This window comes from Stylophora pistillata, chromosome 3, assembly GCF_964205215.1.
Source record: "Stylophora pistillata chromosome 3, jaStyPist1.2, whole genome shotgun sequence".
In the NCBI taxonomy this organism is placed as follows: Eukaryota; Metazoa; Cnidaria; class Anthozoa; order Scleractinia; family Pocilloporidae; genus Stylophora; species Stylophora pistillata.
This window is the reverse complement of record NC_142521.1, coordinates 25,135,963-25,154,596: the sequence shown is the minus strand read 5'-3', so window position 1 is coordinate 25,154,596 and position 18,634 is coordinate 25,135,963. Positions and strand designations below refer to the sequence as shown.

General features: G+C 38.2%; 2 protein-coding genes and 1 long non-coding RNA gene across 3 annotated transcripts; all 3 read right to left on the bottom strand.

Moving 5' to 3' along the window:
* Positions 1 to 958: 958 nt before the first annotated feature.
* LOC148735212 (polycystin-2-like) lies at positions 959 to 6,082 on the bottom strand. The gene is made up of 3 exons (XM_088752894.1): positions 4,757 to 6,082; positions 4,231 to 4,369; positions 959 to 4,154 (listed from the first exon to the last, which is right to left on the bottom strand). Exons 1-3 carry the CDS (start codon positions 6,080 to 6,082, stop codon positions 2,599 to 2,601), a joined length of 3,021 nt encoding a protein of 1,006 aa, XP_088609020.1. The 3' UTR covers positions 959 to 2,598.
* Positions 6,083 to 6,709: 627 nt separating this feature from the next.
* On the bottom strand, positions 6,710 to 16,132 carry LOC148735211 (uncharacterized). Its single transcript, XM_088752893.1, has 12 exons — positions 16,072 to 16,132; positions 15,725 to 15,813; positions 15,294 to 15,513; positions 14,670 to 14,768; positions 14,240 to 14,284; positions 11,819 to 12,069; positions 11,183 to 11,323; positions 10,720 to 10,845; positions 9,496 to 9,684; positions 8,991 to 9,224; positions 7,912 to 8,547; positions 6,710 to 7,355 (listed from the first exon to the last, which is right to left on the bottom strand). The coding sequence occupies exons 1-12, from the start codon at positions 16,130 to 16,132 to the stop codon at positions 7,335 to 7,337; spliced, it is 2,112 nt and encodes a 703-aa protein (XP_088609019.1). The 3' UTR covers positions 6,710 to 7,334.
* Positions 16,133 to 16,855: 723 nt separating this feature from the next.
* Positions 16,856 to 18,112, bottom strand: LOC148735210 (uncharacterized). The gene is made up of 2 exons (XR_015999225.1): positions 17,448 to 18,112; positions 16,856 to 17,103 (listed from the first exon to the last, which is right to left on the bottom strand). It is a non-coding gene; the product is annotated as an uncharacterized LOC148735210 (long non-coding RNA).
* Positions 18,113 to 18,634: the final 522 nt, after the last annotated feature.

Below are 18,634 nucleotides of genomic sequence, written 5' to 3'. Positions count from 1 at the left end.
TAACTGACTGAGTAATAACCTAACTGACTAACAAACTAATTAACCAATTAACTACCAAGCTAATTAAAGGGCCAACTACCAACTGACTATTTAACTACTCGACTTACTAATTTGTTATATTATTATGATAAAGACGCCCGCCAATACCTTTGAACGTAACATAACGAACTAAGTTAACCCTCTCGCCCTTTTTCTCCATGAGTATGATTCGTTACCTGTCTCACCTATTACGATGGTTAGTCAATGTAATTAGTCTAAAAATAAACATGACTACAAGGTAACTATCTGACCATAACTAACTGACATTAACCTGCTCACAAACTTATTTCTAATACGCTGAAAGGCATTGCCGATATTCCCAATCTAATTTCCACTCTAACTCGCTCTATACTAGTCTCTTTAGATAACTCCGCTTTCTATTCTCTATCCTCCACTAATTTCTCTCCCAAATAATTTCTTTGTCTAACCTAACTATGCTAAAATCTAGTTTTCTCCTTCTGGATAAAGTTTTCTTTCCTTCTCTACCGCAAATTTCTCTTTGATCAATACTTTTTGAAAGTAGTTTCCAATAACATTAATCTCAGTGATCTAACCAAGGGCAAACTTCTTTATTACTTTTCCTTATGGACGACTAAGATCCACAACAATTTCTGATGTCTCTATTGAAGCCTTAATTGAACCAAAGTGTTCGTTGATCAAGTATCAAGTATCATTAAATAGGTAGATTTCAGAATCTTCTATCATAGTTTATTTAACTCTGGAGTGGAAAGTTAGAAGCTCAGAGTCCTTTTTTTCAATTTTTTTGGTACAGTTTACTGTCGGAAAATTAAAATAAAAATTGTGAATTCTACTTTGAGAAAAGGTCAAAATAAATCCCTAAGACGCAGCGTCTTTACTCTTAATAGACTTGTTACTATATAATCAAACCTAGTATAAAGGTTTATTAAATGGGTCGCTGTATTCTATATATGATTTATTTATCTCTTTATTGCCCTGATTTACAAACAGTATACTGCTGTCAAATAGTTAATTACAGTCAAATGATTAATCAACGAATTTCTTCCTCAGAACTTTAGAACGACTGTAGCGGCACTTTATTCTGAATATCAAGCAACGAAAAAAGCAAATCGTGCTTGATTACCTTGATAATCAAGTTTAAAAATTAGAACGAGGAGAAAGACATTCCCAAGGAGAAAAAACTATTTACAATCGTCAAGGTTTACTGTTTGTTTTGGGTTTCAAAATACTATCAAACCTTACCAAACCTTACCAAACCTTACCAAACCTTACCAAACCTTACCAAACCTTACCAAACCTTACCAAACCTTATCAAACCTTACCAAACCTTACCAAACCTTACCAAACCTTACCAAACCTTACCAAACCTTACCAAACCTTACCAAATTGACATACAACAAATTACTGGGCTTAAACGTTAGATAACTTCCATAAAAACCGCAGATTGGACTTAAATGTATCACTAATCAGGACTTCTCGTCAACCTTTCTACAAATTGGTGATGATAAGGCAAAGCTGCGCTCCATCTCCGCAAAGAAATACCAAATACTGCCAAATACTGATTGAAAATGAGCATTCTTTTCTTCGCTGATCCAAGATAACACAGAAACATATTTACAGTTTCAACTTGGTGGACTAACCTATCGTAAATGTTCTTAGCTACTAATTAATGTTAACTTGGAAAAATCATGCCTCATTCAGCAACTTTTAAATAATATGAGTTACACCCATCCTACGCCTCGCTTTCTGGGAAATAATCCATTAATTTTCCATTTCTGTCATGGATCCTTATTCTTCGTGTTTTCTTGAGTTCAGCTATAGTTTGTTGCTAAATCCATCACAGATTACTCAGTTTTGAAACTTATCAAAATTCCCAGACCCAGTAATACATGAGCCATGATCTTACTGTGATGTGATTTACTCACAACGTCCTAGAAATATAATACGGAAAGTAAGCCATAGAATTCCTTTCTTCGATCTCATCTCACTAAAGAGTAAAGGCAGATAGTTTCGAAAGAAACTGTTTGGGGCTGCGTCGGTGGGAGTAACGAAATAATTTGGATATATCAACAAAGTTGAAATGGTAAATTAGCCACCGTAATGATTACAAAAGCTGACGTTTCGAGCGTTAGCCCTTCGTCGGAGCGAAACACTAAACTTTCATCAGAGCAGGTAATCCTTACTTCTCGGCTAGATGATGTTTCTCAGTTTAGAGGTGGAGTCTGCTTCAGAATACTCAGGACAAATTATTAAGTATTTATAAAAATTGAAGAGGGGAATCCCCAAAGCTTAAATTTTCCCACACTGTTTGTGTTATCCAAGCTTACTCTATTCAATAATTTCCCGCGTCTTTACAGGCAGATTGTCCATCTAAAGTAGCTTACGGGTTAATGGAATATCAAAGCCAATTACGCTTTTATTTAGTCCATATCAGAATAGTGCCAAATAAAATGTTCGCAGTGCTTCATCTCAACCATGTAAACGCATTTGTAAAAGCTCACGCAACAGGCGACATGAACGAAAAATGACGCAATAAATCGCTAAGACAAAACGATTTCGCAGTATCTAAAAATTGTTTCCTCAGACTTCTTCGTGATGTGGAAAGAGATAACGGTGCTGCATAAACGGTATTGTAACGCTGTTTCCAAAATGTACCCTCCTTTTTTCCTTTTGATTGACTGTCGATGACTCTCTAGTATCGATTTCATCAGCAATGGCATCTTCGATACGTCTGCAAACCTCATCTACCTTTAAGCGCAGTATGGGCAGCTGAAGGGTATTAATGGTCTTCAGCTGCTCACTGATTTCATCAACGAAAGCCTTGCTTTTGAGACACTTGCTAATTTTATCAAATAATATCGCGCGACTCCCTCTTTCGGTTGTGTCTCCTTCTCTGATTATTTCTGCTTTCCTCCCGTTCTCTTTATTCTCTAATAAAACGTTAGTTCCATCAGCCTTTCCAACAGTTATGTTCACAGGCTGCCCATCAGTCACCAACTGTTCAGCTTCCTTATCCATCTCCGCAGTCTTAGCTTCAGCGAGGGCCTCGTTTAAGGTGGAAACAAAAAAGTTTATTAAAACTATGGTAATGCTAAAAAGAAGCGAAACTACAAAAACGTGTCCGAAAATTGGGACGCCTTCAGCCAGTTTCTTAATGGGCCGAGCCTTGACTTTGCCAAGAGTTATCTCTAGCTGGAAAGCGAAGGCCCGCCAAAAGCTCGAGTATCTGCCAATGGATGGACCGAAAACTAAAACTCCCATGTGTAAAAATGCAAGAAATATGATCGATAAGACTAGACAGAACGAGGGAAGGTCGTGCATCCAGATCCGAAGAGCACATGAGAACAACCGCGTGTAGAAATTAAAATAGGTAAGTTGTAGTAGCTTCAACGTTGTCAGAAAAGTGAGAATGGCGATGAGACTGTTTTCAACTTCTGCGCATAGGAGAGGTGTTTCAAAGTTTGTACGTGCAAAGATGTTTTCATTCAGCCTAAGCACACTCATAGTCATGAGATAAGACTTCATGAAGCTTGATACAACGAGTAGAATGGATGTCGCGAAATGACCAAGATCAAGCAAGCACCAAAAAGAGCAAAAGTATCGCCACCTCCTTCTAACTATCTGAACTATTGTTTCGCCGATCATGAAGAGAACCATGGCTGTAAACAACACGAAGCACATCCCTTGAAAAATCTGTAGGGCGGATTCTGTGTTGTATAACGAGATGGTATCGATGCTTCTTTTAACCGTTGCCTGGCCTGTCGGGAGAAATTCGACAAAGAAAGACGAGACAGCCAAAATGTTGGTCCTCGAATTTAAAAGCGAAAACTCTAAGACGATGGCTCTTGTTTGACGATCGACCCAACTTTCTGATTGCAGTAGATTTGTTATCGCACGGGCAGTTTCTTCTTCATAGCCCAGCTCTGCTAAATACCCACCGCCACCATACCAAGCATGGCGGCCCCATTTTGAAGAAGATCCAAGTTCCTTTCCTGTTTTGTACATCCATGGAATTGGACACTGATTAAACTGGAGCGGCGAAGTTCCGGCCTTGTTAGGATAAAAAGATTCTCTGTATTCATTTTTGCGAGAGTAGGACTCCAAGCAGGTGTGTTGCCACCAGTTTGGGCATGGAACTAAGAAGAAAATTAGAACTCAGCGTTACTATTTGTCCAAGTACTCAGTAATGACAAAAAGTCAAAATAGGTGTACCTTTTTTCACTCTCAGCTGACGTATTCTCACCATTCCAATCACCGTCGATGCCAGCTCACTACTTTCTTGACTTTTTGAGTAAAGATATGTGATCAACGACTCATTTATCCAGTTCCAGAATGAAGTTTCATCTTTCACCTACAAAAATAATGATGCAGACGGGTTCTCAAACTCAAAACAGAAGATATCATTTTCTTATGCGTAATAATTACTTTAGGTTCATGTACATGCAATGATACCGGAAGTCTTTGATGGTTATCGTTTCATAGGAGGGGAGTGCATTCCAATACTATGTCATAGTAAAATTATTGCTCAACATATTAATTTCTTCTAAACTGATTAAGGTATCTTTCATCCCTGCCAACAGAATCTTTACTGATCTCCCTACTTAACAGCCAATAACAAGGATAAACGATGCCGAGCGTTATATCTAATTGCAGTAGATAGTTTGCCGGTAGCTGTTGGTTATAAATTTCTTAAGGGATGCATGAATTGTTGTTATTTTCAATCAACTCATTTCCTTACTTCCTCAAAACTTTCCGTGTGGTCCGCCAAAGATTTGAAGAGCAGATATCTTGAAAAGTCCCTGTTTCCGTACGTAAGGACACCAACAACTACAAGAAAGAAAATGTAAAAGAGAGTCTGTTTTTTCATCAAGCGACGTCTAGCCATTGCCACACTCTTTCTCCTCGATGCCGACAATTCACCTAACTTTGTGGATGCTGAGCTTCGATTATGATCTGCAGTTTTCCCAGAGGACTGTTGACTGCAAGATACCTTTCTAACTCTGCACTTTGAAAACATTGACGCCAGCCCAGCGAGCAGAAAGCATTTAAGGGGCTGCAATATAAAGATATCTTGAAAAAAGGAGACAGAAACTGAAGAAATCCACTCTTGGCCTTTTTCGCTTCCCCATATGAGACTGTAGGAAACAGTCAAACCCGCCGACATGGCAGTCACTAGGCAAAGTAAGCCCCACGTCAAGTAAAGCAAGCATCGCCAAAATCGATTGTGAGGACTTGCTGAGGCCTTCCTAAACAATGTTATGATTATGTGAATCGGCAGGGTGAGAAGGATACTCTGAATGCTCGTGATAGCTTGTCGCACTGAGAATCGTAGCGGTCCCAGGTTAATTGTTTGGGAAGGCTGGTTACCCCAGGAATAGAACATAGCATTGGCAGCCATTGTACAGAAGAGCAAACAGAGGCATGATGAGATCCTCTGAACTCTAGAGAAGCAACTCCCAGGGGTCTTGGTTATGATCGACATCCAGAGATGCCCATCAGAGAACATTTCACGCAAGTCTCTATCTGTTATGCTGGCCTGAGCGTTGGAAGGACTCCGGATACATTCATTTGATAGAGATTCATCCTCCAAGCTTAACCAAGTGTCAAATGAGAAATTCCAACTTTTGTCGGTTCCCGTATGAACAATCTTAATGTAATCCAAAAACCAAGAGGGATTATTACCAGAGTTATCATGGCTAACGTGAAGTTTGTAGATATCACCAAGGTCTTTGTCTAAAATTGCAGCGAACCTGTGCTCAGTTCCTCTTGCAAACTTCGGCTGGAACCCGGCATCGAAGTCTTGTTGGATGGTGAGGGTAGTGCTCCTGCCTTCGACTCCAAAGAGTATGAAGGACACGCTAGCGGTTGTACCGGATCCTAACCAGACGCCAGTCCTAACGGTCAACTCGTAACGACAATTAGCTGACTCCGATGCTCGATAGAACACTGGGGGCTCTGAGTCTTGCACCTTAAAATAGAAGTTTAAAGTAAATTTAGTTGTCGTAGTGACTCTCGGGATTTGGGGTGTGGTGATTTTTCTTAGTGCTGGGCCATCCGTTACCATGTAGGAAAACAATTTATCTCAGAGAGGTTGTCACGAAAAATCAAAAATTCACCGGCAACAGTCAATGAATCGAATTGGCTTTTATTCTAGTATTAGGTAAGCCTATAGGTAAAGCAAACCAAGACATATGATATGTAGATTGTTGAAAAATTCTTTTGTTTTAGAAAAAATTGATGAAACTCAATTCACGCATAATTAGCTTCATTCGAAGGTCGAATTTAGCCCATTTTTAGGAAGAGCGAAATTTCCATGAATTTAAAGCCCTTGTATGCATGGCAGCACAACAAACCCAGAAAAGTAACTCTACAAACTGTAAGTTTATCATTTCAACTTCTCATATTTCAAATATAAAACGTTTATTTCACTTAGCGGCAAATAAAAGTAATTTTTTGAAGCTACCCTACTTTTCACAAGACACCTAAGTAAATCGATAGAAAACTCTTATTTTATTTGAAATTTAAATAGTGATTCCGCCTTTTCGTGGAAACATTGGGGAGGCAAAAGTCTGTGGAATAAGTAAGTTTTTCACTGCTTTTACAGGTAGGAACGAGGCCTCCAAAAATGGGCTAAATTCGACCTTCAAATGAAGCTAATTATGCGTGAATTGAGTACTATCAAATCTCTCGAAAACAAAAGAATTTTTCGACAAACCTCATATATCTTTGTTTGTTTTACCTATAGAACTACGTAATACTAGAATATGAGCCAATTCGATTTTATTTACTGTTGCCAGTGACTAGTGAATTTGTCTGATTTTTAGTGACATCTCTTAAGAGCAATTGCTTAAAAAATAAAAAGTAGCACATGCATGCTTAAAACTTGTTTTGACGACTTATGTCTCACTACATCGTGTTTATAGAAACATATTAGATAATTTTCCAATAAATCCTAAAGAGAATAATCGTAAAAATAGCTGCATAAAGCAACATCTTGCCAAGTTCTTTAATTGTCAAAATCGTCATTTCAATTAACCTTGGCTTTATCTTTTCGGTCTTCCCTTCTTGCGAAAACGATCGCAACCAGGTGGAGAAGAAAAGTTGCAAACAGGATCACAAGGACGAGGAACTTTCCGCTGTCATCTGGTGAACGCAGCGCTCTTAAAGTTTTGAAAAAACTGACGTGATTTGGATGCACCAGGTAGGCTCCGCCAAACGACGTCAAGTGGTTGCAGGCACATTTCAAACCTGAATTGCCGATGACCTCCGCAGCCTTTGAACGAGAGCTATAGTCAGTGTGGTTGTAAAGGCAAATTTTACGATAGATGTGTTCCTTTCTGAATCAAAAATGCAAATACAAAGACAGTGAATTACACCAAAGTAAACTTTCTCCACGCTGTGTTGTTTGGTAATGAGACCTCTCGCGAATCGCTAGCCAGTAGTGTGGCTACGTATGAAATAAAACTTGGTTCGAGGCGCCACAAAAAAGACGGAGGGTAAGCATTGCTTTGATTTCATCATTTCATGTTCACAGTGACAGTTACAATCGCTGCAAAAACTTGTTCAAGCAATTTTGTTACTTGCATAGCTTCACTTTTCCAAACATTACTTACTGACGTGAAAAAAAACAAAAGAAAACAAAAAAGATACCCTTCTACACCCTTTTCTAAATTAAAATATCATCAAATATGGTTTCTTACAAATAACATCGATAAAGGGAAATGAGCAAGTAAGAGTAGGAAATATCATTATAGATTGAAAATAAAGGTACATTTAGCTTAGCTTTTCACGTGATCGCAGGTAGGTCGACAGTAATAAAATCTATAGAGCGGTAAACGCATTTATTGTCAATCATTTTTCAAAGCGATTTATTGCTAATTCTTATTTCCTCACCCTGCATCCTGTAGTTTTCCAAGCAGATGTTTCTGTTTCCCAGAAAAGGCAAGCTGACTCACTCACTTGGACACGGATATATTTTACTTCATTCACTGCAGGTGGTTTTTTTATTGTGATACAGGTAGCCTTGCCTCGTCCCAATCTCGACGACTGAGTCATTTTCCTCGTCTTTCTCTCTTTGACAATAAAAGTAGCATCAACGCGGTACCTTCCGGGATTGATCGCCATAAACGATACAGCAACATTACCGTGGCAGTGTATTTGGCCTCTTTTGATCCACTTGTCCCTAACGTTTTCACATTCTGAATAATTCTGAGTTGTGGCTGAAATCAATTTCACTTTTGAGATGACCAAGTCGCTGCTTTGAGGCAAAAAGGAGACATTAACGAAGGACTGCCCATGCTGAATGGTGATGTTGTGATTTATTATCATTTTACGGTGATAGGTGGACCCTTTTGATATATTGTGAGTAGCTTTCTCGTCAAGGGGTAATATGACGGTGATTTCACGTGAGGGATCAGTCATGTTTATAATGTCTCCTTTATCGTCTCTCACTTCTAACCCTGCAACATGTGACGTCACCCTCTCATTAGTTTGGTCCCAGGTGAAAGGGTTGAATGGAGTAGTCCACATCTACAAGAGAAAGGCGCAAAAGATAAATGAATGAGCTCCACCAAGCCTCCTTCTCTATTAATACTGCCGTGGGATGAGGCTTCAAGCTTGCTAAGTCTTCTCACTCTCCCGAAGAAAAAAAGTAGATTGAAAGTTAAGGCGCAAGGTGATAATGGAGTGATAATGCACATGGTTATACCTTGGTTTTGTTTTGTGCCTATTAACTTGGATACTGTTCTTTGTCGCCTAAACGCTTAAGTGCACAACTTATCTTGCCAGAGTCGGGTAAATAATGATAAATCAATATAATTAGCATTAGATAAGCAAATTCTGTGTTTCAGTTCTTCAAATCTTTGGCTTTGCGGGTTCGCACGACTTTGGAAATGAAGTCAGTTACTGGGTTTTATTCCTTGTCCCTCCTTAACGTAACAAATCCAACGTATAAAAGTGACTTTATCTCCTACCTCCAGGAACGAGATGATTTTTCCATTTGGTTTTAGATCAGGTATTATGAATCTGCTTCGATTTGCAGCAATTGTGAGGTTATTTACTTCACCTCCACGAAGAGACATAACTGTTATGCTCAAATATTTTGACTGTATTGTATAATTTCCCGGCGTGGCATTTGTTAATGACAGGCGTAGTACTCGAATAATCTGATCCTTCAGGGAGAGAAGGGTCTTTGTGGCGTTTAAATTCTGAGGATGTAAGAGAAATCGTAACTAATTCTTATCCATAATACCATACGAGGTATCAAAACCTCACAGCGTTGAAATTTATGTTTGTCAGAAATAAGCGACTGATAAACTTGACTAGCATGCAGTGTCGATGAGTTGTATTGTTCATTACAGAAAACTGTCGGCACTCTTACTGTCTTGAAATCTCTAAAAACCTAGGCATCTAAAATTTGTTTACTCACTTAATCATGTGTTTATACCATTTTTTAAAGGAACTTAATATCAAACAAACCTTGTTCGATTCCGTTCTGTTGTAGTTTGAAAAATGTGACTTTTGTGAACCAATTTTAAGTGCTTTTCCAAGGTTGAAGAGAATGTTCTCTACTGAAGCTGCGAAGCTTGAATTGAGCCTTGATTCAGATCTTCTGATATCATCACTGACATTCTTCACAATGTTATTATAAATATTTGTAGTTCTTAACTGAAAAAGAAATGCAAGAAATACACTGGAAAGTTTTTAAGCCCTTACCCTGGATTTTACCGGCGAAGACTTCTAACTTGCACTTATGGTGGGATATAATTCTTCAAGTCAGGCTAAATAAATATTTTGAATATCACACTTAGCTCTGAGCTCATTGCTCCTGATCAAACACGGAAAAATCATCAGGTGGCTTTTGATAACATACATACATACATACAGATGTTGATTGACCACTCCCCATGGGGGCTTTTCAGGGCCAATTCCCACCCAGCAACCACCCCAGGGGAGGACATCTATCAGACAGTAATCTCGGGCATGGGAAATTAACGTCTCCTACCCCTAACCCTGTAGGAGACGGGACCTCCGTTTATTCGTCCCTATCCGAGAAGACTAGAGTATCTAACCATTTCTTTTCCATAATGTTCGCTTAATAAAAGATATTCTATATACAAGGCTAAAAGATTAGGAAAAAATTATTAAAAAATGTTTAAACTAGACGTTTTCGGCTGTTTACCATCTTCATTTTATAATAATAATAATATAATATAGATCGATTTCTATAGCGCATTTCCATGTAAATGCTCTAATGCGCTTTACAACACTGTGCGGGGGACTTTTCCAGACTGCCGGAGGCAGTTTACAATTAATAAAGGAGAAATTTTACAGATGCCCCCTCCCCCTCCCCCTCCCCCTCCCCCCTTGAGATTGTATAGTAATTCAGCAAATGAGCTTTAAGACTCTCTAACACAAATTTTTGAAAACGAATTATCTCAAATTTCAAATTAGACGAAAGGTCATCTCACAGCTTTTACTAGCCAATGTGGATTGCAAACGTCAGTTTTAAGATGAACTTATTTTATTATTTAGAAGGGAAATGTATGGTTGACGACGTGTTTTCCTTATTGACAGTAACTTACTATTTCAATTTTGATAATTCATTGTACCATCTAAACAAACGAGCTAAAAGCTTAAATTAACAAAGATATTGCTAGAAAGTAAAATTACTTACGATATACAAAGCATAGGGAAACTCACCAATGCAGAAGTAGAGAGATCTTCCATTCCACCCAACAGAGTGCCAAGAAGTAAAGAAACCCTAAGGACATCCTGGGTAGTTTCCATCGTCATGTCTGATGTCAAGTTAAGCACAATCTCCTCCAGCTGTACAATCAAGACAAATAGAGTATATGTCGCAGTGAATCTTTAATTTCTAAATTGCACCGTGGGACAATTTGGAGTTTTTAATACACTAAAATCCAGCAAGAACCACCTGACTCAGGAATGTGTGACAATGAAATTTGATCATTTAGAGAGAAAAACTGATTTTGGTTCACTCTCTTAGGTGGGCTCGGACTTCTTCCAAGCTAGGATACTACTGGTAAGTAAAAACCAATTCTAAAAAAAAAGAACGTAGCAATCGGTCCGATGTTGGAGTTTGTCTTTTCTGGGAATATTAGCTGTACACGTCAGAAATTTAAGCTGAAACTAATATACCAACCTGAGGACATCTCTGAACGCCTCCATTGATTGAAAGTAAACTTTCTAGCATCAACCATGTTCCAAGAGTTTTATTTCCCTTTCCAATGTATTCATATATTTTCTCAATCCAGTCTTCGCAAGTTGACGTTGTGGATTTCACCTGAACAGCGTAAACATTTCAAATATATTCAATAGTTCAAAAAATTTCTTCAGCTGATATATGGAACGGAGTTTATTCTAATTTAAAAAAAAACTAAATCCTTTCAAAGCCGTTGTACGAGGGGGCGGCGTGGCCGAGTGATTAGGGTGCTGGACTTGTAATCCGGTGTCCCGGGTTCAAGTCCTCCACCCTGCCACTCACTGGATTTGTTCTCGGTTGCCCCGAGTTCAAATCCTCGGCTGCGCTCTGTAAATAGCCTACAGGTCTGCCTCCTACCGGTGGGGATTTTTAAGCACTTACTTAGTCTACATTATGGCTGAAAAGCCCCTAATAAGGAGCTTTAATTTACGAATTTATTATCATTATTATTATTTATTTGTTTGTTTTATTATTAGACAGGTTCAAATTTATGTCAGCCCGGGTATCTATAATTTCGTTTCTTCGTGGTGATCTTGAAAGGCATATCACTCAAGTTGTAAAAAAAGACCCACCAACCTTTACGTTCAAACTAAACTCTCTTCTGGCTCCTCTGACATTGATAATCACAGCCTCTATCGTAGAAATACCGCTGACTAACACCGTATGATAGCTACGGTCACTTCCTTCGTATAGTACCACGCGTAGGCCATTTGGAAGAGTGTAGCCAAACTGGTATTTTAAATCATAAGGAGGATTTCCACCAGTGCAAGTGATTTTGAAGCTCGTGTTAAGACTTTGGCCTTCATTCGGTTTAATTTTACACGACTCTGATCAAGACAATAGAAAGGGAAATACAAAACATGAATGCTTGCTGCTGTCTCTTCTCGCTGACTCAATAGCTTAATAACTTAATAGCTCAATAGCTTAATAACTTAATAGCTCAATAGCTTAATAACTTAATAGCTCAATAGCTTAATAACTTAATAGCTCAATAGCTTAATAACTTAATAGCTCAATAGCTTAATAACTTAATAGCTCAATAGCTTAATAACTTAATAGCTCAATAGCTTAATAACTTAATAGCTCAATAGCTTAATAACTTAATAGCTCAATAGCTTAATAACTTAATAGCTCAATAGCTTAATAACTTAATAGCTCAATAGCTTAATAACTTAATAGCTAAATAGCTTAATAACTTAATAGCTCAATAGCTTAATAACTTAATAGCTCAATAGCTTAATAACTTAATATCTCAATAGCTCAATAGCATACTTTAATAGCTCAAAAGGAAAAAAGGTAAAGAACTATAGGACCTCAAGCAAAAATTCTGTATTTTGACTCGTCTATCATCAAATATATGTATTTGTTATTTACCAGGTCCGTATCGGGCAAAAACTGTGTCCGAGGTCTTGGATACCGCTCGAGGCCTACGGCCGATGCTAGAGATGTTCCTTAAAGTGACTCAACACAAAACGGATACCGCTTGCTGAAAACGGGCCGAATGGGAGAATACTGCCCGCTCTCGGAACCAATCAGATCGCAAGATTTTTTAGATTGTTACCCACTCGCGAAATCAGTCATTTTTTTATATAACATCCCGAGTCTCAGTTCACGTTATAACTATATATTACTACCGATGTCTTTTATAATCATGTTGTTGTGGAAATGGAGCTTAAACATTGAAATTGATCAGCTGTGCCATTAACTACGCACGGCTAGCTGGTGAGCAAAGAGCATATCTAAACATCTCTCAGCCTAAAGAACACCAGAGTATTAAAATGAAAACATGCATTTTATAAAGTATAAGGTTAAAGTTATCCTCCAATCAGCAGAATGATTGCTCAGAGTTTAAAATGATTACTTTTAAATGCGTACCAGTTTGGCTTGTTGGTGACATTGTGCTAGCCTTAGCTGAGGCATAATATAATATAATGATAATAACTTTTATTTATAAAGCGCTCATATCCTGAACTCTTGGCGCTTTACAACACTGTGCGGGGGACTTTACCAGACTGCTAAGCAGTTTACAATCAAATAAAGGCGAATCTAACATATGCCCCCTCCCCCCCCCCCCCAATTCCGAGTAAACAGGCTAGACCACATCACAGTGATCTTGTGAGTGGGTTCTTTAACGTCCCCTGCCTAACCAAATTAACTAATCGATAGATGCAGGAGACGGGACCTCCAGTTTATTCGTCCTTATCCTAGAAGACTAGCATGTTTATCCATTTCTCAATGTTATAGAAAGGTAGCACATTCTCCTCAGTTATTTTAAGACCCTGAGTGTTGGTCCGGCCGGGGCTTGAACCCTCGACCTCCCGCACAACAGTCCGGCGCTCAACCAATTGAGCTAACCGGGAAGCGGCATCTGTAATGAAAGATATTGCTAAACGTTTGGTATTCGATGCAGATTTTTCATAAGGCAAAGCAAAAACATTTCATACAATGGGGTTATTGAGTCAAGCATCAAGTGCTTTTTCGAGCTATTTTTTCTGAAAACCTCTACCTCCAGCTACCGTAAGACTATCGTGAACCGATGAAATAACGCAAATGATAAGTACCAGTACAAGTATAAATGAAATAAGATTGGCAATCTCATCCATTTTAGTAAGTAGGGTGGCCTATCTTTTCCTGCTGAAGTTCTCGAAACAGAGATTGGTGCGAACAATTTAAGATATGTTTAAAAAATAATGTTGGACAAGTTTATTTCTGAGGAATTACCCCTATGGCTTAAGTCTGTACTCGAGCCTATTGCGCCCCCCCCCTCCCATCATCCTCAGCCTGGAGCTTATCCCGGTTTCCCTGTAGCATGAGGCGACTAACAGTGTCAATACTCCTCCCATGGATGAGATGCTAGTCCATTGCTAGGCCTCTGCGTCTCCCAAAATTATCTTGAAAGGAAGTATTTATTTGTAGTAAAAAAAAAAAGAAAAATGGGGGGTGAAGGCAAGGTTTTTAGCCCGTCAGAGTTTAAAATGATTACTTTTAAATGCGTACCAGTTTGGTTTGTTGGTGACGTTGTGCTGGCATTAGCTGAGGCATCTGTAATGAAAGATATTGCTAAACGTTTGGTATTCGAGGCAGATTTCTCATAAGGCAAAGCAAAATGGGGTTATTGAGTAAGTTTGTCATCATCCATAAGTGCCAAAGGCATAGGCAACGAAATCAAAGATCATGAAGTGATCGTGGAACAAACATTAAAACCGCTGAGCTAAGTAAGTAGATAGAAGAAAATCCCAACCTTTCTTAACAAATCTTAAAATAAACTGATGACTGACCTTTTCATTACGTAGAAGAAAGTTAGAACAAGGATTTAAAACTATCGACTAGTCTACGAGCAGACTTTCGTAATTTTCTTAGATTAATAAGTTTTGTTAAGCACACTTCTTACTTTTGGCACACAGACGCTGCTTATACACAAACAAACCTGTTGTTTTATTTGAAGAGGCAATGGTGCAGTTGTAGCTGGGTCTTGGTGGCCATTTGTAAAGTTTTGTATTATTATATGCTCCCGCAGTCTCATTTGCTGTAAGAAAAGAGAAACTACACATTATGTTGCTTTTTCAAGCTGTTAAAGCAAATAGTTTGTGCACAAATGTTCGATCTACAGATCCTTTCGATGTTTACCGTCTTGTGGTTAAACTTTTAATCTTTTGGATTTATCCCTCGTGGTTACTTTATTTGACTACATCGGATTTATATCGAGTACCATTTTCGGCATTCGTGATAAGAGGAAGCGCGACATCTTTGGATCATGACCTACGTCATTTAATGATATTACACCATCTGTTTTATACAGACTTGCACAGGTATGAAACATGAAAAAGGGGGTTATACCTATTTGAGTATTGAAACAGGGAATATTCTTTCAGAAATGTATTTCTTTAATCCGTCTTAAAATGCGCATTTTTTACACAAACGTTCTTTTTTATCCGGCAACTTTGGTTAAGTTATTAACTGTTACATAGTCAACAAGTGTAACTTAACTTTACAAACTTTGATACTATCTCAGATATTTTAAAATAGGTTCTTTACGTGTTTCTTTGGTTACCTTCCAAGAGAAAATAGCCATCCTCTGCTGGTATTTCACCGCAACGGTTGGTTACACCGTGTTTCAACGATAAAGTCCCAGCAGCAATCTCTCCTTCAGGTGCTATTATCTGAATGACTCCTCCTGCTCCGCCACCCAAAGGGTAGTCAGGATCGTTTCCGTCAAGATCTCGTACGCTCCCTCCATCCACAATTAGTTTTCCGTTTTGATGTATAATTACCTTTGATTAATCATAGCAGAGTTTTTGTTGAGTTTCAACACTAACTACAGTAACTTTAAAATGGGTAGAATTCGAATTGCTATTGAAATCACATTTACCTTATGTATCTAATAATTATTATTTTATACAAAACTGAACTCTATCATCGATTTATATATCAGAGGTCCTTTGACAGTAACCACACCTGATTATATTAATTCAGGTTACTGACCTTAGATGCCTTAAGGCGAATAAGTCCTCCTGAGCCCCCAGAACACGCTCCTGCGGCGTCACTTTGGGCTTCAGCTATAATAGGGGCACCTAGAATTGAATCAATGTCACTTTCGGTTAACACCGCTTAAACAATGAATAACCATTAATTTCCGTATCAAGGAAGAGGAATCGTGGCTTCCGATCGATGCCTTTGAACTGTTTTGTTCCTCAGTGTACCTTCAAGGGTTATCGGAATGGAAGAGGAGACAAAGTTTCATTCTTTAACTTTCCAAAGGACCCAAACTCCTCTGCATTTTAGCCAGAATTTTAGTTCTTGCACTTTTAAATTAGCTGGAGCTCTCCCACTTAGTGATGAACCAGGAATATCTGCTTCTGAAAGCTTTAGATTGTTGGAAACCGAGCTCATTTTGTGTTAACCAAGGTAAAAGCCTCCGAAAGAAGAAAAACTCAGTGGCCCAACGGACCTCGCTTTCGTGCAAACTTGTTACTAGGCTTCTTAAGCAAATTATCATTATCATTATGCATAGCATGTATTAGTTTCCGTTACTAGGAAGATGAATCGTTTCCTAATTCTTGAACTTCAACATACATATAGAAAGAAAGTCTACAGCCTGAACATTTTTAACGTCAAAATAAGATTTTTGTAAATATCGAGTTTGACATTTGTTGAGCACGATGCTACCATGAATTTTAAGTGCACTGAGTACTATGCAGCCGTGATCATTTGGGCTTCGTGTAAAACGCTTTTCTTCCAACGATTACACTTTTCCCATGAGGGCTGCACTGTTTATGAAATAATGAAATAATAATGAAAAAGGAATATGACGAGTGTCCATCTCATTGCACTGATTAAATTTACGAAGACGAAACTTCGGTAAAGTAAACTTTTCTCCAACATTTAACTTTGACGGGACAGTTTAGAGGGCAAACGAATAATGTATTTACGGATGGTGTTGTTGTGGATTGGATGGTTGGCCTGATCAAAATTTTACGAGATTTTGCTGTCGATGTCGAGTCAGCTACTTAATAAAAAAAATTACGTCGTCTAGTTCTTTCGAAATAACCGAGCACTTTGTCTGGGTATCAGTGGATAAATTTTTTACAAAAAGAATAACTTTACCACGTATGTGTCAAGTTAATCACATCGATTGAGTCGCGGATAACAAATTCAACTTATCTTGATGACACTTTTGGACATGGTCTTACTATTGTCAGAACGTAACAATTTTTGTAAAAATTGAATTAAGTTAACACGATCGGCCATGGATCGATCAAAGGACTTTACTCGACCTTTACCTATGATTATCGCTCCATTCTCAGCCACAAGTTCCAAAGCTCCTCCACCAAAAACGCTTCCTGGATTTTCCACGCATGAACCTGAATAAAAAAAAAAAAGAATTAATTCATTGTCAGATAACAACAATGCATGCACTTTTTGGCCGGGATGTATCAGGCAGTAAAGCATTTTCCGCTTCTTAACAGGACTGAAACATTTCTTTGGTTTGATAAAGTTTAATGATCGAAATACTCGCTTCTGTTTCCGAACTTGTCGCATGGAAATCTATGTGACAAGCAGGGTAAATATCTCGACTATTACGTGATAGATACCAGAAATAGTGATATCTGCGGCAATTCATAGGCTACATGGATGTGCTGTCGTTATGTAAGTATTTTGCTCTATTTGAACAGTTGCCTTCAAATGAAAACAATAATTATCTCACCTCCACTTCCTCCTAACAGAGAGGCTGTGTTGTTTATGTCATACGGTTTAGGCAAACTAAAAAAGTAGTTGCTTTGCATTGTTCTTCCTCCGTTTCCTCCATGACTTGCGCCTGGTGTACATTTTGTAGCCAGTGCGATTTTCGTGTTAGTTATTTTTAATCCCCCAGGTCCAAGTCCTAGCAATTAGTAAACCACCAATTAAAACTTCATTTGAAAAGAAGTAAATCATCATCACTCGCAAAATGTGAACATAAATAACTCCTAATGTGGGAGTGTAGGCAAAAGGTCACGCCTATTCTTAGACCCTCCTATGGTTATCACGAAATTTCCCAGTTTGAAAAAGCAACCAGGGAAACTTGTAGACATATAAAAAGATAAAGGGAAATATATCCGTTCGTACGTGAATGATGAAAATAGTAATGATAATAGTAATAATCATAAACTTTATACGCCCATGAAAAAAACACACAACTATATACCAGGTGATAAACCAGTGGCCCTCGTAAATAATGAATTGTTCAAACCTTAAAACTACCAATGTTAAAAATATAACAAAAATAACATAAACGAACAGCTAAAATATGTAAGAGTGCAACTATCAACAAAAATAAATTTAAAGCTATAAATATATTGACAAAGAATTGAATTAAAAGATAAAATGGTCTGAGTGCCTACAACCGTTTATTCAAACATTGACTTCTATAACGATTAAAATAGTAAGTGTAATATTAAGAAGCAGGACGAGACAAATATCAATGTCAACAGTTTAATCAAGATGGCGGATCTATCTCAACGTGCTAGTCACGTGATACGTATACATAATCCACAGGGATACCATACTACACCTCCCCTTAAAGCTTTTACAGTAATCAAACAGACAATTATAAACGACATATCAAACAGTATAAGGGTCTACTGTAAACAAAAGCAATGTTCAAATTTTCAACGTTCAAGTGTCCTGAATAAGTCTCTACGGCGGTTTTACTACTCTCCCTGAGCGCGTCATGTGCACTTTCGGGGTGTCTGGTTCAGCTTTGTAGCTGCTCTCAGTAGGCTTGATTGCAGCTGTGGTCAGGTCTTTGCTGGTGGGCACTTTCGATTTTTTCCTCAGCATTTCTGTCTCAACGTTAGCTTCTGGTTGGGTGTCGGGTGTCTTTGTACAGGTATCTGCTGAAACTAGGGCTGC